The sequence below is a fragment of the Xiphias gladius genome, chromosome 6 (genome assembly GCF_016859285.1).
Source record: "Xiphias gladius isolate SHS-SW01 ecotype Sanya breed wild chromosome 6, ASM1685928v1, whole genome shotgun sequence".
NCBI classification, from domain to species: Eukaryota; Metazoa; Chordata; class Actinopteri; order Istiophoriformes; family Xiphiidae; genus Xiphias; species Xiphias gladius.
Window position 1 is genome coordinate 15,543,194 of NC_053405.1, and position 21,547 is coordinate 15,564,740.

The 21,547-nt window shown below is 41.4% G+C and overlaps 2 protein-coding genes across 2 annotated transcripts in view; both read left to right on the top strand.

The window, feature by feature from the left end:
* The first annotated feature begins 222 nt into the window (after nt 1-222).
* On the top strand, nt 223-2,663 carry LOC120791017 (claudin-1-like). Its single transcript, XM_040129107.1, has 4 exons — nt 223-497; nt 943-1,107; nt 1,825-1,903; nt 2,020-2,663. The coding sequence occupies exons 1-4, from the start codon at nt 296-298 to the stop codon at nt 2,183-2,185; spliced, it is 612 nt and encodes a 203-aa protein (XP_039985041.1). The 5' UTR covers nt 223-295; the 3' UTR covers nt 2,186-2,663.
* Nucleotides 2,664-7,421: 4,758 nt separating this feature from the next.
* p3h2 (prolyl 3-hydroxylase 2) overlaps nt 7,422-21,547 on the top strand; it is a 56,397-nt gene continuing 42,271 nt past the window's right edge. The window contains exon 1 of the mRNA XM_040128851.1: nt 7,422-8,313. Coding sequence (XP_039984785.1) covers nt 7,897-8,313 — 417 coding nt within the window. The 5' untranslated portion in view covers nt 7,422-7,896. The remainder of the gene's footprint in view (nt 8,314-21,547) is intronic.

Here is a 21,547-nt window from a genome sequence, read left to right on the forward strand (position 1 = left end):
CCCAGCATCTGCTGCAGGTGGAGTACAACCTCTCGTGCGTCACGTCCCTAGGACTTTATATAGAGGCTGCAGAGGAGCGAAGGAATAACGGTCTGCGGAGGTGCGAGGAGGCGTTTCAAGCGAGATCACCGTAAATCAGTGAGCGTTGACTTCAGCGACCATCGATCACTCTTCCTTTTTTTTTTTTTTTTTTTTAATTTTACCATTATCATTTACATTTTGGGCCACATCCAACCAAGTTCGCGGACTCTTTTCCATTCACCGAACACGCCCTGTCCGCTGTTGTCGGGAGACGATGGCCAGCTCGGGAATGCAGCTCCTGGGTTTCTTCCTCTCGCTGGTCGGCCTCGCCGCCACCGTTGCCGCCACTTTCATGGTTGAATGGAAGAGGCAGGCGCAGGGCAAGACGCACCGCATCTACGAGGGCTTGTGGATGAGCTGCAGCGGCAACGAGAGAACGACCTGCGAATTCCACGAGTCCCTCCTAAAGCTGCCAAGTAGGTTTCATCGCAGTCGACACTACTGGCTAAAACACCTTCCACTGGCAATGAGTTAGCTTTAATTAGCCAGACGTGCGTCTTTGTTGTATGAGCTCTTTGACTTGACCTCATCAGACTTTAGGGTATCAGCTCTATATTCACATAAGGAATGTTTATTTAGGGATTTGTCTTTTCTTCTTGTGGAATTTAGGGCCAGCCAAAGTCCCCCTCCGTCTATTTTGCAGAATTATATTTTTGTTTCACCTTCACATTGTATCATTTTCTGCTGTTGACAAAGGGTCAACTAGAAAACACATAGTGTGATTGTAACACATATATGAGTAATACGTAGGGTCTTATAGAAAAGGAGACACAAACGGAGAACATGTCCAACAATCACAGACTGCATCCACGAGAAGCCGGCTGTAGATATGAACCGACATCCCCTCCTCTGTCCCTCCAGCTGAAGTCCAGGCTACCCGGGCAGTGATGCTGATCAGCATCTTCCTCTCTGCCGTGGCACTGATGGTCTCCACAGTTGGGATGAAGTGCACCCGCTTCATGGATGGCAAGTCTGAGAGCAAGTCCACAACAGCTATGATCGGAGGAATAATGTTCATGGTTTCAGGTATGTTCGGTGGCTTAGCAGGACCTGACAAACCGTCACAGGCACTACAGATGAATTCTATGTCAAATATAATATAGCAACATCATCCCTATTCATCATCTTTGATGTAAGTATAGTATAGTAGGTGATTGTCAAAGTCAGTCAAAAGTTACTTTAATCTTTTTTATAATTCACATGCCATAAAATTCAGAAAATTATCTTTTATTCCTCCTCTATATTTATTCTTTTCTGCTACTTTTTGCAGTCATTCTATAAACAATATTTATAATGATAAAAATTAAACCAATCCCCTGAGAAATAAACAACATGCAAGCACAAAAGATTTTAGACCTGGGACAATTAGTCAATTCATTGATTAGTTGATTAACAGAAAAAAAATTGGCCATTATTTTGATAAACAGTCGATCGCTTTCTTTGTCCTAAGTGATGATAAATATTATATCTTTAGTCTTGAAGTGTTGGTAGGAATAAATCAAGCAATCTGATACCATCGGTCTGGGCTTTAAAAAAGTGTGGATGTATATTTTCCTCTGCTCTATCTCTAATGTTCCAAACACTTCAATTATTCATTGATAAAATAACAATCGACAGTGAAAAGTAATTATTAGTTGCAGGCCTAAATGATTTAAGAACAGTAGGATCTTGGAAAGATTTGCAGAATTAAAATGAGCTCTACGTTGATGAACAATATGATAGATGATGCGTTTTCTTTTTCAGGTTTATTGACCCTCATCATCACCTCCTGGTATGTCAAAATGATTGTTCAGACCTTCCATTCATCCCATCGCCTGCAAAGGTACAGCAGTCAAGAGAACACACACACACACACACACACACACACACACACACACACACTGATCTTGTAAACATGCACATGCATCTAAATGTGTGCGTATCTGTTTTTCTCGGCAGCTTCGAGTTTGGTAAGGCAGTGTTTGTCAGCTGGGCTGGTGGCCTCCTCACTATGGCCGGTGGCGCTTTCCTCAGCTGTCGGCGATGCTCACGGTCCGAGTCGTCCGAGTCCATAAGCTCCAACCACCTCCTGCCCACCACCAACCCCAAGTCCAACTACGTCTAGTCAGGAGGGCACAGGAGAAAGGTTGGCACAGTCTGAGGAAATGTACCACTGTGGGACTGTTATGAATATACTACCTAAATTCAACAATTAATTATGAGCAAGATCGAGCTGTGTGAAATGACTTGGAATCTAATTTATCGTGTGGGTGCAAACAGCCACAGCTGTAGCTTGTCCCACTGTCAGGTGTGAGGATGTGAAGGATTCAATGTTTAAATTACTTACCAATAACAACAAATTATTTGTATTTTTTTTTTTAAATCTACATGTCCAGTTTAAACCCAGTGGACTGTTTCAGCCTGTTTGTATATGTGTGAAATCATGAAGTTACTCTTCACAACTACCAATGACGAACACTCGTTTGAATAGTTTACAGTTTAGCCATGAAGTTTTTACACTCTGTAGCAGGATTTCTGTACTCTAATGGTGTACTTTCCCATACAAATCCTTCCCCTTACCTCTTCAGTTCCACACTGGTGTTAATATTTGTTTGTGTATATTGTTTATTATATGAATAAAGTTTTATATTTTTAGTCTTGTAACTCCTCAGGTTGTTTTTATTGTTACGTAATACATTCTATGGCAGTTTGAAAGATAATAGTATGTAAATTTTGAGAGGAAAAATAAATTATTTTGTTTTCTTTAATTTTTATAATTGAACCTTGTGGTCTATTATATTGCACATATTATATATATCATATTGTGTATATTATATTTATATTATATATGCAATATAATAAATTCTTTATCATCTTAAATGTTTTGTGTACCACCATCATCAAAACGCCAAATGAGGGAACATCTTTTGGAAGAATGGTGCTTCGTCCCTCCAGTAGAGTCCAGAGAGTCAATGCCAGGGTGCGCTTAAGCTCTAGTGGCCCAACACCATACTGAGACACTGATTTCAATGATGTGGCTGGTCGCTGCATTATATACTAACAATTCATTACATGAAAAAACAATTTGATTATTTTACACTGTATTTAGCATGCAGTTGCCATATCAAGGTACAATATCGATAACAGGAAAAGAAAGTCTTGTTAACATCATGATATTACTTTCACTCATCTCAGTTGGTGCTGCCTGAAACATTATATTTTAAACCCACTTGCTATGTTGGCTTTTCACACAGCCAGGATTTTTTTGGCTTCACTCCACTGAAGGTTTATTCATAACAGAATAACTACATATTTTAGGTAAATTGTGTTATATTTTTTTCTTTTAACCTCTACACATGGCACTGGATTAATGTTTTCTTCAAGACCCTTCCATACTTAAATTACTCTTTAATTCTGACTCCCATGGTGCAGTGCAGTAAATCATTCGCTTGCTTTACATGAACCGTTTTTTCTGAGAGTGATGAAGACTTACCACAGTGAGAAACACTCCATTACAAGTAAAAGTCTTGCATTCAAAGACTCATTGTGCAGAATGGCCTACTTCAGAATTATATGTTATTCACCATGATTGTTGATGCATTAATGTGCGAGCATCAGTTTAATGTTGCAGCTGGTAAAGTCAGAGCTAATTCTAACTACTTTATATACCGCTGGCAGCATAACCAAAAAAATTCATTTTAACTTAATTTTTGATTACATTTTGTATCGATAATCTGAATCTGCAAAGTAACAAGTAACTAAAGCTGTAAAATAAATGTAGTGAAGTAAAAAATACAATATATGCCTCTGAAATGTAGTGGACTAGAAATATAAAGTAGCATAAAATAGAATTAATCAGTTCAAGTACAAGTACCTCAAAATTGTACTAAAGTACTCAATGTTAACTTTCCACCTCTGGTCATGATGAAGATTGCGTGGGGCACCCCCGAGGCCTCAGTCTCTGTTTCAAGTGTAGTATCAAGGGAAAATCCATATGTGAATTAGTTTGCGTGGCGTAATAAAACAGCCAGTCTAATATTAACATCTCTGAACTAGTCTGCCGTTAGGAGTACGATGACTTAATCACACAGCAGTTTAATTTCAGCAAAGATTCGACGCATGATCAAATTTCACATTCAGCCTGCACTGAATCTGATTTGGTTCGGTTTAAACTGTAAAACACTGCTGTTTGCTGTGGCGAAGCAGAACCCGTTGCCTTGAAAAGACCTACAATGCTTTAGTAATGAGAGCTTTCCTGGCACAGGGATGTTTTCCTTCCTTTCATATGTACTGACATTTTACCCTTTAAATACTGTATTTAATGGCATCGGTTATTATAGCTGCTACCACTCAGAGTAGAGAATTTATTGGAAAAGGAGTGAGAGTTTCCCTCCATGGAACAGAGAGACAGTGTTGAGATATCACCTGTGAAGGAGGGAAATACTAGTGAAAAATACCAAGTAGTTAGTGTGTTAAAACTCAGCATTTAAGATGCTTAAAAACTGACTGATAAGTGAGGAGATCAAGCTTTGTAGGACTTCCCACATTTTGTTAAGAAGCATACAAATAAAAAGAGACAAATACACAAGACGGAATGTATAAACAATGATGGATAAAACATTTAAAGTGTGCCTCAGTGTTTTCTGAGATGACCTGACCTGTGCCGGTAGATCTCAGAGCCAAGACTACAAATCCCAGCACCTTGAGTCCTAAGTTTTGAACACGTTTGAACCTCAGTTTTTGCTCCAATCTCATACCATACGACTGAGCCAAAGTGTGTGTAACACCTTGTGTGACAAAAATCATTTGATGCTTTAAAACTATTAATTGCAGAAGAATGCCATCCTGGAGTGGCAGCTGTTGTCAGTGTTTTCCTGAACGCCACGGCAGTCCGACGGAAACATCTTCCAACCTGACAGAGCCAAACTGTTGGAGGAAATTTCCTCATTCTTCAGTTGAAACACAACAAATACAAGGAGGCTGTGTTATGCCCTCAGTGGATGTAAACAAAGGCTAGAATCCCTCATGGGACGGATGCAGTGCCAACCCTTCCTGAACTCTCAGACAAAAAAATTGAAAGTAAAATGGGAGAAAATGCTAAGCTGCACAATGGATGTTTTGTGGCAGTGGTATTATGATTTTTCTACCCTGTTTTATTCTATTTACGTCTGTATTAACTTAAACAGTTTTAATTATTTGTAGCACTGTATCCACAAACAGACCAAATCTTTACCAGCCATGTGTCTCTTTGAGGAAAGTGCACTGCAAGAGTTTTTGGCCTGAAAAGTTGGACTTGGCTGGAGTTACTGTATGGTTTTATTAATCTGGCGAAGTATAACTGTCAGACTCCCTTCATCCGAAGTACATTCAATTGAAAAGAAAAGAGGGCAGAGGAACCAATTAAAGAGCACTTACAAGCTCACCCAATTTTCATAATATATTACTGATTGCAACAACCACAAAATTAAAGAATCATCCATGATATGTGGAATTAATTAAGTCTGGGTAATGGTGAAACCTTCTCGAGCAAAAGACAGCAGACTGAAGAGACACACCCTTACAGCAACTGGTAATGCTGTACTTCTACATGAAGACAAACAGCTGTAATGCAATCCAGTACAAGAGCCCTGCAGGGAGAACTACCAGTCTGAAACTCGTACTGAGTTGTTGATTCCAGTCTGTGGTCATTTTTGAGATGCTAGTCTCTCGTGTTTGTTGTGTTGCATTGCGTTAACTAGGCTATGACATTTCTGTTATTTTGTCCGTTTCTTGTAGGACCCTTGTACAAACAAGCCGAGACGTTCATGTTGAGTCCTTTGTCCGCTATGGTTTTGTGTTTCCTCAACGCCCATTAAATCCTACTCTTTTTGCAGTTAATCATTCTTATGGACAAATACATTTAACTCATATAATATGACCTATAATTGTCTCTGAAAAGGTCAAATTTTTTCTACACTCATTGTGCCATACTAATTAAATTATGAATGAAATAGACAGGGATCAAACAGATCACATGCTCATACTTTAAAACATTTAGTAGAGTGTGTACCGAAATAGAGGAGTCATCCAAATGCAGATATAAATACACAGGAGTGCCTTCGTCCTTACAGTAAAGAGCATGAGACATCTGTAGCAGAGAAACACTTCAGCAGATGTGATGTGCCTACATGTTCTTCAGCAGGGAGTACTTGTGATTCTGCAGGATCCTCCCACACATTCACTGACTGATGCACGGGGGGGGGGAATTGATTATCCTGGATGCCAGTAAAGTGCATTCTAAAGGGTTTTCCTGTTAAAGTAAATGTATGTTTGTGTTACTGAAAATGAAATTTCCTCCAGATAAAAACGTCTCCTGTGTTTACTGCCCTCTAGTGGTGAAGTCCGCATGGAGTAGCTTTCACAGTTTGCTTTCAGATTACAGTTGTGAAAGCTTTTGCTTGATATGATATTTAAAACCATCACACAGACATTTTTCAGTTAGTTTTCAAGCTAATAAAAGTTTGGACCCAGACTAAACTGATAGACACACACACACGTAGATTAACCACATACCTGTGGCCTCTGTAGTTTCAAAGATGTTGCTGTGCAGGTTAATGTAGTGTTTTTTTTGTTTTGTTTTTTGTTGTTGTTGTTGTTGTTGTTTATTAATTTATTTATTTTTAAGATTCACCCATGTCTATTCGTTGTCCTGAATGATAAGATGCGGGAGTAGTTTTAAAACAGACCGGTGATTAAACTGCTTGTAACTGAAACGTCCTCAAGAGGGAGACTGTGTCTTTTAAGTGGACAGTGTCTGACGGTGTCTTGACACACAACCGCCTAAACAACAGTCTTCCAGAAGTCAAGGGCGCCAGCATTTGTACACATACCTCACCAGAAATGATACGAATTTGTAAATATTATAATAATCCAATGTCTGTTAAGAAACTGAAAAGTTTCAAACTTTTATTTAAACAGCCCACTTTTTTATTTTTTTTTACCATTTATGGGTTTATTTCACATGAACAGTGCACATTAATCAACATGCCTTGATGCAGGAAGTTAGCCAAGAGGTTATTTTTCATCTGTACCCACTGGGCAGATGTTACAGGGTCGCCCTGAAAAGGAATATAAAAAACTAATATTGCAAATGTATCGAGTTATTATCCTTGCGCCACTTTCCTGAAAAACGCACAATACCTAATAAGTACGGGGCTATATTTAACATTAATAGCTCGTTTAGACAAAAGTCGAGTTTTAATTGAGTCTATTGCTGCAGCTCTCCTCTTGAACCTGAGGAGAACTGTCTTCTTCGTATTGAGGCACATTTCTTTTTCAGGCATTTCCGTAGTCACTTTATCCAGCCCGAGAAGGAGCCCACACCTCTTCTTTTCATACTGCGGAGCATCTGAACATTTAACGTCTTATGGAACAAAAACTTATTTTTTTTTTTTTTTTTTTAAAGAGAAACGAACCTGACAACAAAGATTCGGATGTGCGTGGTGAAATACACGTACATTTTTGCTCCTGCTTGAGGCTACCCTCGGGGATCCCTGAAGGACCCCCGTGACTCCGCGCACTCGGCTGCTCCGGCAGCCTGTAAGGAGAAGCTCTGATTGTAGTCTGGCCATTCACGCCTCGGAGGGGAGGAGTCACCCGAGCCGGAGAAGGGTCACAGCAAAATGTGCGTCCCCGACTAAAGTAACATTCCGCCCTGATCCGGTGCCGTCCCGACTGTCTTTGGGAGGAACATATAAATGGACTGTAAGGCGAGTCTGAGCTGACTGTTGTCGTGACTGACAGCCGCTCCGTCTGCTCCCCGCCCGTCGCCCCTCACGGTCTGAGCCGAAGCTGAGGATGGATGGAAACTTTCCACGGGCTGCTGTCCTGTCAGTAGTCCTGCTGACCGGCGCGTTGTCATCCTCGGCCGCTTTCCTGGAGCCCTACGACCTGTTATACGACAACGCGGTGCGGGCATTTTACAGGAGCGACTATGAAACTATGGTGCGCTACATGGAGGGAGCGCTCAGCAGCTACGGAGAGGTCCGGCGCACCAAAGTCCGGTGCCGGCTGAGTTGCCACGACCAGCATCCGTTTGATGAGACCTTCGCGGACCTGCGCTTCTTCGACGTGGTCCTCCGGAGAGCGGCGTGCATGAACACATGCATCGACGAGAAACTCGGCACGCAGTCTGTGCACGCAGTCAGCGAGGATGTGGTGCAGGACTTCCACAGGAGGATCCCCTACAACTATCTTCAGATGGCTTATCAGAAGGTAAGGGGGCTGGGGGGGGGGGGGTCCTGCATGTGAATCAGCGAGGCGGGTCTGAATGAGCGCTATTGTTGTCCCCCGGCTGCGCTCCGCACTACCTGCTGGAGCCTCCGTCAGCCGCCGCTGCCGCTTGCCGAGCACCGTGATGCGGAGAAGCGGAGTGATGAGAGGAGAGCTCAGAGGAGCGTTTCGAAGGTGCTGCACAGCAAAGGCGCAGGCCCGCAGAACACTGCTGTTACCTGTGGTGGTTCGATGGCGTTTCCACTCCAGTAGCTGTACATAAAAAGCAGGGCACACACACACATGCACCAAGTGCCTCAGTCCTGTGCAGTATAACCACATACATGGGACATAAGTGTATGTATTTGCCAGTAAACGTGTTGGATTGACACCTGAAAACTGAGAAAATTCCTGCATCAGTCAGCAGTTGGCTGACAGTGAAAACTCCACAGCACGAGAAGAGTGTTGGATTTTGTAGGTCCCGATATTTATATTTAAGAGTTTCATTCTTTTTTCTCTTTTTTTTTAAAAATCTCATATTTTCCAATCTTTACTTTATTCAGGAACATAAAGTAAAGCCAAGTTGACGAGGATATGTAGCTATAATCTGATCTTTACGGCGCAGGATGTTTTACAGTTGAACAACAAATGTTATTTTCAAAGTCGAGGGGTGATTGTTAAGACAAAAGTCAAGTTTTAGGTAAACCTCCCTGGAATTACATTTTCTGTAAAGAATAAATGGAAACATACACATATGGACATGTGGAAAACGTGAATCTAACACAAATCAGCCATACACAGGCCAGTGCAGGCCAATAATATTGATCAGACTCGATGCAGAAACTTGTATATGTATATTGTATATGTATTAGTTGTTTAAAGGTGAATACTATGGAAACATGGAGTTGTCAGCCCTGACGGCCGCAACATGCGACAGGTTGATGTAACATGCACCTCGTGTGCCTTTGTTCATGCACCACACTCATGTCAAAGACTATATAATGTTGACATTTAGATTTATTTACAGGTAGATCAAGGCTCAGTAGCTCTGTCACAGCAGGTTCACTCTACAGATGTCTGTGCACTTGCTTCAGTCCTTTGTTTCACAACCCCTTTGCTTTTTATGGCTCCTCTGTGTGCCATGTTGCGTTTGAACAAATGTTTGTGGGTTTTTTCTGTTTCGGCGGCTCCAGCTGGGGCGATGTTGAGGAAGAGGCGTGGGAACAATCCAAGAGACAGATAAAACAGGACAGCTGGGAACAAAGTGTAATTGCTTATTCAGACTCTGTTTGACTCTATGCGGTGTAAGTCCCCCAGGAGCAAGAAATTTTGATGCTTTTGTCAGATTCTAAGAATATTTGCCATTAGATTTGTATGTGTAGTGTCACTAAAGATGGATGTTTTTATCGGAAGCTCCTTATTTAGAAAGAGCTGGAAACCCCCTTGTTATGCACTGATTCTGCATCTATTCAACAGTATTTTCAGGAGTTTTCTTGAATGTTTTTTGTGTAAAGAAAAGTGTCTTCCAAACTCTTTGTATGCAGACTATTATTTTGGACTGACAGCAGATGAAAAGAGGGGAACTTGAGCTTTACAAACACTTCATTCAACATGCAGGCGTACAATGACACAGTGATTCCTGCGAGGAATCAGTCTTTCTGTATCTGTCCCTCAACAGCACGGTCAGGGTCAACTTCAGGACACTTCAGGGGGCGGAGATTTGCAATTTCAGTGTCTCGAAGTGTAACTGTCACACAGCAGTGACTACATGTCAGAATCTAAGGAGAACTCACTCAGGCTGTAGTTGAATTTTATTCATCTTTTCACCTTCATGTGAGTAGGAGAGTGACATTTTAACCCAGTTGGAGCTCGGCTGGAAAGCTGGCACCATCTCCTCACACGAACCTGAGACCCAGTCGAATTCCACCGCCGCTGACTGCAGACCAGCTCCAAATGCCCGGGTGATGACACACAGCTTCCACTGCTCAGAAGTGTTGGAAAGTAATTGGCCCTGGTACTGTCTGCGGGCAAATGGTTTCTCAATTTTTTTCTGAATCAGCAGAGAAAGACTAAGAGCTGATGTTAAAAGTGCACACTCCTGTCTAGACATGAGCAGGGACACAGCTTGACAAAAAAGAGCTTCAACGAGCTGCAAAAATAATACTCATCTTCTATGCAAAGAATTATGATTTCTCTAACATCTGTTTGGAGAAAAAGTGGCCTATTATGGTTTTCCTCCCACAACAAAGTAGTAACCGAAGCTCTCATGAATAATCGAGCAGATCTTTATTTCGGCCTCCCCTTTGTTGCTCTGTGTTTCCTGGCGTCTTTATGAACTGAGCAAATGGCAGCACATCAAGGATGAGAGCTCTCATGTTGATCTTCCCACAGGTAAGGGGAGGCAGAGATGGAGGACTCCTATTGGCCAGGCCGATGTGAGCACATCAGACCAGCCAGTGTGTACACATGCATATTAGTATCTGGATCTTCTGTGGGTGTATACTGTATGTGTGCAGGGACCCTCCTATGTGTGTTGATAGGGGAGTGCTTGGTGGTGTTTGTGAAAATAAATAACATTCCTGCAGTATTTGACATTCCAGCGTCACACACCCTCCTGCTGACAGCCTCTGGCACAATGCTGCCATTGGGTCTGTCAGAAGAGGCTCCACAGTCACCAACTGTTCTCCTTGCTGAGGCTGCTGCGTATGTCCCCAGCTCGCCCATCATTTAGCCTGGCAAATATTTTATTTTCCTGTTGTGGTCTGTTTGCTTTACTAAAAAAAGAGAGACACGCCACCGTTTGCAGGTATTAAAGGGAGACTTTTGCAGCTGCCGGCGGGCTGGAACCTGATGGTCTCCACTGATCTCTGCCACTGTCCACAGCTCTTGCTACAGCTGCCCGACTGCAGAGCAAATCAAAGGCCCTGAACAGCCCTCAGGGGAAAGAAGAGATTGTATCTCCAGCTGCTGTAACCTTAATCTGAAAGGTGTCCTAGTGCTGCTATTCCAAGAGGTGATTGTGAAAGTAGGGCTTATTAGTTTTGTTTGAATTATAACAAATTTGGTATTAACATACCGTTTGAGCAAACATTGCTACTTTAATTTTTTTATTTTGTTTTATTTTTGTTTTAGTTAAATAGATTTTAACGTTTTTTTTCCTTTCACTTTCATTACTGCAAGCGCTTCCTGTAGTGAGGGGACCTTATGGATGCCTGGGGACATTACATGCTATTGAAAATCTGTTTAAACTGTCATATCCTTTTAAGAATCCGCGTATTTTCCCTTGAACTTCTGTGAAAAATGATGAGCTTTAGGTATAAAGAAAGGCAATGCAGAGGCATAAGCTTAACCTCTTCAGTCACACTGACACACTCCTAGTCACTCATAACAAACTCATGCTGTGCAGCCAAACATTCTTCAAACCCACTGAACGTTATTATAATTTCTAGTGGAGGTCCCAAAGTTTCCAAAGATGCCAAATATGTCAGAGTGAATTTTGAGCGTTTATAGAACAGGGAGTCTGGGGTTTGAATATTTTACTCAGTATAAACATCAAATAGTTTCAGTGAAGGGCTGGAACCACATGGTTTAGAATATACATATATATTTCTGTCAGAGTGGAATAAGATGATTTTAACATCCTTAAAGCTTCTCAGTGGGAAATTAAATGAAACTGGACGTTATGGGGTTAAACATGTATACTTCAAAGTACTGAAAAGGCTATATAACAGGTTTATGTAAAACAATATACAATCTTAACCGGTTGAATCACAAGGTGAGGCTAGCAAGCCCTTTGTCACCCATCCTGATCCAAACCTCCCAACTTCACCCTTCCTGTCAAAATAAAATTCTTTCATTGGGTATGAGAAAGAGTCTGCACAGATAACTATCCATTATTAATCCCCGTGGAGAAACTTGTCCTCTGCATTCAATCCATCAAAGTATTTAGGAGCCTAAATGCAGCGCCCAGAGAGAGCTAGATACACACTGCTCTCATCGTGCTCATCTCACAATACATCAATCTCATATAACCAGAGTGTAATGGGGGTTGTCTGACAGTTTGCTTTACAAGTCTGCCAGCAAAAATATCATTTTTTGCTAATTATCCAGTTTGTCCAAGGTTTGAGAGCTTGGGACCGCAATTACCAGTAATTAAGGTGGTTGATGATGCTCCATAATGAGCCTGTTGACATGCCAATCCTGTATGCACAGTTCAACCCCGGTTCTGAGACCGGACAAGACTTTTGAAGTTGTTACTTTAAATGTAGCACTAGTGTTGAGGAACAAAGATTTACAGGCTCCATGCCGAAAATATGGAGATTTGGCAGTAATTGCAAAGTGTAAGCTGACTGTGATTTGACACACATAAGTTATTTCTTCTGATTGAACTGACATAATAGAGAGAGGAGCAGCTTTCTCATGAGTTGATTTGTCTTGGGAATTAGAAAACGTGATTCAATAACCATCACATCATCATTTTGTTTTGAGAACTTCAGAGTCTCCCAGCACGATGTTAAAAGGTGAAAGTAGGTCAGGACAGTATCTGAAGCCTGTTGATGTTTTGAGCCTTCTCTTGAACTTTCTTTTCAAAGTCGGATTGATTCGTGATTCCCTCTTCTCTGTAAATATGATGATTTGATTACAACACAGGAGGCAGCTTGTGGCTCACGTGCAGCCCTACTTACCTTAGATGGCCACGTGGTTAGTGGAAATCTGGTGCCAGACATAACAGCACAGGCTGCAAATGAACGGACTTTGTACTGAAAGAGCTCATAGCGGTGAGCATTTGTGCGCTCGATGGGAATCACAGATAATACAGTCACCTGCAGATGATAATATGTGGATTGAAGCTTTCAGACACAGGGAGAGTGAGCTCTGTCTTTGGATTGGTTAAAGCAAGCAGAAACGCTGCAATTTGCTCAGAGGCAGGTAGGTTGTTTGCCACTAAGTCAGATTTTTGTGTTTGATGTATCTGCAGGGTTGTTTTGCGATGATCCTATCGGCAAAGTGACTGAGGGCCCGGAAGGGGGGTGAGAAGTAGTGCAGGAGTAGATGACAGTAGAATCAGCTCCCCACTCCGCTCCTGACTCAGGTCGGTTACGCCACTGTGACTCACCGAAAAGGTCCATTTATAGTTTGTGATGCAAAAAGCAGCTCAGCATCAGGGACATGAAGCAATAACGTATTGTGGCAAGTTTTAGCATCTTAAAGCAAAGTAAGTGTAAATAGAAACTTTAAAGGAATCGTTTGACATTTTGGAACCTGGAGTCTCCGCTGGTTGTATGGCAACCTCATGGTGATTACAAGACTCCAGGAAGTTACTGCACCCAGCCAAGAAATAGTCCCGCACATAGTCCCCTGTAAAAACACAACATGTTGTTTATACATTTAAATTTTTATATGGATTTACCAAATGAGATATATTGTGTTAATTAGTGAGCTTTGGAGGTGCTAGTCTTTGTGCTGAGCTAGGATAACCTGCTGCTGTAGCTCTATATTTACAGACATGACAGTGCCCCTCAGGCACGCAGCTGGTGACATAACACTGACTGCTGGTGTGACGTCGGATGACCAGAATTCAATGTCAGGACAACGTGAAATGCCTTTGTCAATTTGTCGTAGAATGCTGATGGCGGTGGGTGGCGTGGTGGTGCGGTGGTTTAACACTTCCGCCTCACAGCAAGAAGGTTGTGTGTTCAAAACCCGTTTTGGCCGGGGCCTTTCTGTGTGGAGTTTTATGTTCTCCCCGTGCCTGCGTGGGTATCCTCCAAGTACTATGGCTTCCCCCACAGTCCGAAGACAGGTTAGGTTAGTTTGTGACTAAATTGCCTGTAAATGTGAATGTGAGTGTGAAGGGTTGTTTGTCTCTGTATGTCAGCCATTTGAGAGACTGGCCACCTGTCCAGCGTGTATCCTGTCCCTCGGCCCATGTCAGCTGGGATTGGCTGCAGCGAGACCCTCAGTGGATAATTGGTATAGCTAATGGATGAATATGGATGACGGCTGACGTTGATATTTTGCTGGTTTTAAGTTGTGTTTTTAAGTATCCAAAATCCAATGTCTTCCAAACGTCTCATTCCAGCGGCACCTTGACCTAGAATACTGACAGTTTAGTCATGAAGTATGGTGACCAAAACCCAACATCTGCTAAACTTCAGATAAACATTACAATATCAGTTAGCCAACATTGGGTTTCGACATCAACCGATTTTCATTTCTAACTAAAATTTAGCATCTGTCTAATGTCTTTGTGATGTAACATCGACATCCAGTGCCAGCTTTAATGTACTGTTTGGTTGACTATGAATATACAGCAAAGCCAACATAATAGCTTCCAGGACTAAAATATCTTACTGTTAAGGCCCTTAGTGCCGTGGCTGTTTGTTCTTGTGTTGCTCTCCTCTCTCCTGTGCCTCAGGTACTGTCCCTCCCTCACCCGCAGCTGACTCATTACTCATCCACAGATGTATAAAGGGGGAGAGAGGGGGACCCCCCCCCCGCTGTTCTTTCTTCCTCTTGGGCTCATTTTACATGTGTTACTCACTTTATCCTCTGGAAATTTTAAGGGGACATAACACTTACCTTTATACTGGTGCTGTTGATGATGAGATGATTGAAACAAATCATTGGTAACAGATTAAAAACATCCAGTCTTGACAATCAAATGACTATTACAGAAACATGTTTATTTTACTGCCTGCTCCTAAAATAGATACTGGAAAAAGAACTAAAAGAGGCTACAATTTTTTCTAGATGAGATCCAAGTACTTCCAAGTCCTCACACATTAAAAAAAATCATTACCTTAAAAATATATATCACACTGATGATGGAAAATGGAAATTGAGAGGTATTGCACGACTGGATTTAATAAATGTAAATAATTCTCTGTCCCCTTCTCCTTTCCACACACCTGTGGCATTCGGCTGCTCTCCTGGCTCCCCCTAACGTAGCCTGCAATACTGTGCTTTACCCAGACAGCCAGACATTGTGGCACTTGGCTGTGCCAAAGGTCTTCTGCATGACTGGATTTGAGCGGATAACACACCACAGGAATGTGGGGGCATGCTGTGGCATGACACACCAATATTGTTCTCGCCCTGATTAACAATTAAATGGCTACACGGGAGGAGGAGGAGGAGGCAGGAGGCTGGTTAAGGATCACTCCTGAAAACACTGCAGCGGTTTGTGATCTGGGATGAGACAGCAGCAGGTTGCGGACTTGGCTCGGAGGCGACTTTGTCAAGTAGTGTAGTTGTGTAGTTGAATCCAAACAGCAGACCAGCATGAAGCAAGAGCTGACGGGAATCACGATATTTATGATTCAAGTTGAAAACCTGCACTTTTGATTAATTGAGATATTAATCACAGTGTTTTCTCAATTTATGGAACATCATAATATCCCTTGTCACAAAAAAGAGAGGATTTGGACCAAGATTCACTTTTGTGAGCATCCATATACTGTATACATATATGTCTATATGTGATATTTTTTTTTTTTTTTTTTTTTTGGAAAGTTGGCAGCAAGGACAGTTGTTGCCACTGCAAATTCATTATGTGTTTGAGCTTGCGTGTGTGCCTGTAAACCCTGGTTGTGTGTGTATTATTCTTTGTGTTTTGAGATGATCAGTCTAGCCAAAGAGTCCTTGGTTAGGGTGGAAAAGGAAGAGTTTGCCAGGCATCTGTTCAGCTTCACTTGTGACTTGAACTATGTGTAGACTGCTGCAGGGGCGCAAGCAGAGAAACCACCTCTATGTGTCATGTTATGTTTTTGCATTTAATCAGCACATGGAAAAGTTGTCTTCTTGAAACACAAGGAACATTTATTTCAGTCAACTCTGACACCCGCACCGTGCAAAGAAACTGAGTAGAAATGTGTTTGCATGCACTTTTTCTGTGTCTGATTAACGTGTTGACTTTCTTAGAAAAACACTCAACTTTTGGATGAACTGCTTTGGACAGAACATCTAGTTTCCTGTGAACCCTGCAGTGGTTGCATTAGAGGAAAGAAGCCTTTTATGGACTAATGATTGATTCTAATGAAGTTGAACATACAATGATCTCTGTAGCTGAGTTATACATACACCCATGGGTGTGTTATATACTATAAACCTGGCTGTTCAAATAGAGGAGATGGAAGGAGCCAGAGTACACTGACTAGTTTGGTGTTTTCTTAGTATTATATAGTAAAGGATTTATACTAAGTCGCGCACTGTCCTTAGCCTAAACACATATTTGGCTTTGACAGGACTGCTGGCACGGATTTAAGCCAACCTTTTAGTCCACTAAAAGAGTAAAATGTTCCTCGGGTTTTCTGAGGTATCCTCTATCCACACAGCTTGTTCTGCACAACCGTCAGCTATAAATTGTGCTAACGTCTCAAGTTGCTTCTGTCCTCAGCAGATCATTTCTAGGAATTGGAGAGCTGTGGGCTTAGGGGTGGAAACCACAATGAGGGTAAAGGGTACAGGAAGTCAAATCTGTCGTGGAAAACACTGGAAAATGAAGTCGTTTTCATGGTAGTTTTCTTTTCACTTCAAGTACACATGATTCTTACCCTCTTTCCTTTCATCAGTTTTGACATTGATCCCAGCAACACAGTGTTCTCATAGTTGAATAAAGCATTTCATTTGTGCTTCCCATTCATATATTGAACTGAAAGCTCCTCTGGTAAATTGGGTGAAATTTCATTTGCGTCCTCTAAGGCAGGAGGTTTGTGATATTTGGTATGCGGCCTCAGTAGCAGGGAGTGTGCGGCCTCATATGATCGGAGCAGTGACGCAGCAAGGTCACATGTCTCCTAAGCCTTTTTTACACTGTCTCGGTGAAGCACGCTTAATCCACGTTGTGGTCGTTTGCATTTCCACTGCATCTTCACGGCAGTGAATAAATGGTATTGTTCTGATATCATGGTTGTGCTTGGGAGAAGGGCCAAACAGTGACCGTCTCCACCCCCTCAACCAAGCTGCGTTGAGACTGACGGGATCAGCTTGAGTCTGGGTCTGACAACAATTCAGCACGAGGATAGCAGAGATGAAAGTATACAGTTGTATCGTTGTTTTGGGTTGAGTGTGGCTCCAGTGTTAGTTGTTTATTGTGAACATAACTATTGAATAGAAGCACTTAGGATGCATTATACATTTTTAATATTACTCCTCTCCTATGTTTGTTTTTTGAACATTTTCTGTATTTTGCAGCAAGAATGTAATATATTTCTTTTTTCACAAACAAACAGAATTTATTTCTTAGGTAGATATAACCTAATGGTATACTGTAAGGCCTCCCAAGTGTTGTGAACCTTGTTGCCTGAAAGGGTCAGTCAAGGTCATGCCCAGTCATGAGGCGCAGACTACAATTAGTAACTTAAAACATACGACCGAATGAAATTCAGAATGGAATACGGTACAGCTGGCACGATTAGTTGATCACCAAAAAATTAATCTGTAACAAGTTTGAAAGTCTTTGAGTCGTTTAAATAATTTTCAAGCAAAAATGCCAAACATTCTCTGTCTCCAGCCTCGCAAATGTGAATTACTGTAGGTATCCAATCAACTATGTTTGGCTTTTGGGCTGATGATTGGACAAACCAACCTATTTATAGACATCGCCCTGGGCTCTGGGAGATTGTGAAGGGCATTCTCTGCTTTTTTCTTACATCTTATGGACCAAACAATTTAGACACAACAAGATTGTCTGTCATATTTGAAGATTTAAATTACGGATCCTGTGTCAAATCATCCAGTATTTGTCAGATGTGAGACATTTTCACATTTTGAGGGCAGTTTGTTTGTCTTTTTGATCCCACAGCTGTTTCCTTTGAAATTCAGTTAGAAGTGTTTATGGTTTTATGCAGCCCTGCTCCACTGTCGTCAGCCTGCAGGGCAGTGGTGCCATGGTGAATCTGTGGTAAATGTGTGCTTATGTGGCACTTTGTGTGTGTTTGTGTGTGTGTGTGTGTGTGTGTGTGTGTGTTTCATTGTTGAAGAGGCTGAAATAGGTGGGTGATATTGCAATATGTCTTACATGAAAAGGTCAACAAAGTCAGGCCTGAGATGCTCTTCAGCCACGTCCTGTCTGTGTTCTATTATAAACATTCCAGTACAGATGTCTTAATTTCACGCCATGATATGACAACATTAAGTTCTCTGAATCCACCTGATGCTACACAACAGCTAGTTAAGTTTGACAGCTGGCATAGGGAAGGGGGACTATTTCCAATTCGCACACCTCCCTCATCCTCCCTCCAACTGCCAAAGAATAATTAATCTTAGCTGTGCATATCGCCAGGATTTCCAACTGTTATCCCTGCTTGTGACCTTCTTATCTTTGTCGTCACATCAAAGCATCTCCTCTGACCGACAGCTTTTTCCCTGCAGGGAATCAGGTAGTATTACACCTATTTAGAGTACAGGAGAGAGTAGTTTTCATGATCCCATGTTGACCTGACCCCTGGCCAGCACTGACCTTGCAGCAGTCTCCACATCTGGTTCAGATCTCTGTGAATTACAGCTAATAACGCAGTGTTGGGCAAAAGGAGCCACAAACAGGCGGGTCTGCTTTATCAAAGGTGTTTGATAGCAAAGGCTGAAAGTGAGGTTTGGGCTGGAATGTGTGCTTCGGTACTTATTTCTTTGGTATCACTTATGGTAGCACTTTGGTAACACATTCTTAGTGGAGTAAGCTCACTGTCAGTTGTATTAATTACTTTTCTAAACACAGTGTTCTTTATTTCAAAGCTTTCTATCCTCAAACTGCCTTGTTGTTTACACAGTTGCCCATGCTGCTTAAACAGAATTTAGAAAGTTATTTAGATAAAAATAATTAATCTTTTTCTAAAACAAATCCCCCAAGAAAGCTGAAAGTTTTGGACTCCCAACATGTACCTGGGTCATATCTCAGAGCTTCCAGAAAGTGGTGGTGAAACAGGATAAACAGAAAAGTGTTTATGTGTTGAGCTCACCTCATAAGCATTGAAATGAGCCAAATGTCCTTAAAGAACCTTTGCACTAAGCTCAGGATGTTCCCTGAGCAGCAGGACTATATCATCTGCGAAAAGTTAAAGTGAGATTAGTTTTGCATCATCTCCTGCTGGCTCCTTACCTGTTTTAAATATCAGCTCAACTGAATAATAGTGTGAAAAGTGAGACCTAAGGATTTACTCAGTTTGGAAGATCATTGACAGCTCTTTGGCTTTGAAAATAAGAGTTCAAAACAAATTACTCATCTGTCTAAAAGAATTAGCGCTAACAACCGTGTTGCTCAAACCAGCAGTACCTGATTTAATGGCCATTTTGGGGGCATGGAAAACAAGTTGTGAACACAGTTTTTAACTTGATATGGTGAACTTGTTAGCGTACAGTGGCTTAGTTACACATTCAGCAGTCACAGAGTCATTTTTTTGCAGGATCATGGTTTTATGGCCTCTAAATAGTAATTTGTAATTTGTTTTATTGGTATCACATTTGGCAAAGTTAAATGTTTTATGATCAGAAAGTTTTTAGCATCCAAAAGTAGATGTATGACTATGGCAGTGATGTTTGCTCTCTCATCCCATTGTTGACCGTTTTTAAAAATGGGCTGAAACTATGGGTTTGTTCTCTGTCTAATACACCTTAAGACTTTCAGGATGATGTAAAAATAATTTACTCATTAAAGCACATCCTAAACTACAATATGCAAGTCCTGGTTAGATCCCTGAAAACTGCTGTCAGCTAATGCCGCATGTCCAATTTTTGCTTCGTTTTACAACAGCTTTTAACATTTGGCCTTTATGTTCTTTGCCATTTTAGTAATGAGTCATTAGGAGTGTAGATTTGGAAGTTAAGTTCATTTGAAGCATTCAGGGGGCTGTGATGTCACCCAGTGGGAGAGCCCCTGCAGAGAAGGTCAACTTTTTGGCTCCAGTTTTGATTTTGAGAGAAAACAACCTCAGACCTGACACTTCAAAACGATGTATTACCCTCGGAGCACCCATTAAAAGGGAAGGCATCAGGCTTCATGTCTACATGCAGAATTAATCATTTGAAAATAAGCGCTTCCTCATGCTGTAATCATAAACATTACGACACAGCCGAGGCCAGAAACGCATTCAGTCCTGGAGAAAAGAGACTCCTAGGAAGTTCACAGACTGTTTGGTATCCATGCTGAGGGTATCCAGTGTCGCTTTGAACAGGTCTGCTTTGTATAATGGGGTGGCATGTTTACAATCATTTATTGTTTTATCCTTGAAGCTGTTTTGTAGGACCGTCTCTGGTTCTTCTTTGCTAAAGCCCAGTGTTTTGTTGTTATAGTTATGTGAAATATTAATGTTCACTGCCGAGGCCCTCAGACAGAAAGGAATGGGAAATACACTGGTGTGGATTGTACAAAATATAAAGCATAAGGAAAAGAATTCAAAACTTATTTTAAAATTTTGTGTTCAGTGAACAGTTGTATGTTGTTCATAGCCTGAATTTTAGTCATACTTCCTGAATACAAATTCTCAAAACTTCTATGGCAAAGGTATTGCCATTTACTCATCTCAGTTATTTTGTCTCACTGTGTGATGAGTCCTATGTCCAGCTAAAGGTAGAAAAAGTGAAGGACATGATTATTGATGACAGAAAGTCCTAATGACTGAGGGTGAAAAAAAATCAAGCTGGTTGGACACTACAGATATTTAGCTGCTGTTTAGGAGACGGAACAATTTTGATTTTAATATAGATGCCATTTAAAAAAGGGGAGGAAAATGAACTGTTTTTGTTTCTGCCGTGATAGATCAGGTTTTTAGGAATTTAATAGAAACAGGATTATCCTCCGGTATTGTTATCTGGTATGGAAATATGGCCAGTAAAATGGGCTTGACAGGCTTCTTAATGTAGCAGGCAAAATACTTGGAGTGCTTTAGGCCCAGCTCGAAGGTATTTACAGAATGTGAGTCCTCTGAAAGGCCAAGGACGTCCTGTACTATACTGACCAGAACTCTGACCATGTTTGTCCTAGGAAGACTTAAGGACTACTGGTTACTTTTGTATCGATGGCCATTAACACTGCTCAAGATGGAATATCTTATGCACAGTAGTGGCTGCCTCCTCTCGCACTGTTGTATTTTCACCTGCACATGAACATGTATTTGCATATTATACTTCCTCAGTTGATTGATTGATTCAACTTTCACTGGAGTTTTGGAATTGAATCGTTCCAACTGAGGCTGATATTTGTTATTATATTTATTGTTATCTTATAGTATAAGGTCATGTT

Excerpts from the sequence above, each read along its gene's own strand:
- LOC120791017 (XM_040129107.1), top strand. The coding sequence starts at position 296 with ATGGCCAGCTCGGGAATGCAGCTCCTGGGTTTCTTCCTCTCGCTGGTC. Across the intron at positions 1,108-1,824 it reads AATAATGTTCATGGTTTCAG|GTTTATTGACCCTCATCATC; the intron begins GTATGTTCGGTG and ends TTTCTTTTTCAG. Across the intron at positions 1,904-2,019 it reads TCATCCCATCGCCTGCAAAG|CTTCGAGTTTGGTAAGGCAG; the intron begins GTACAGCAGTCA and ends TTTTCTCGGCAG.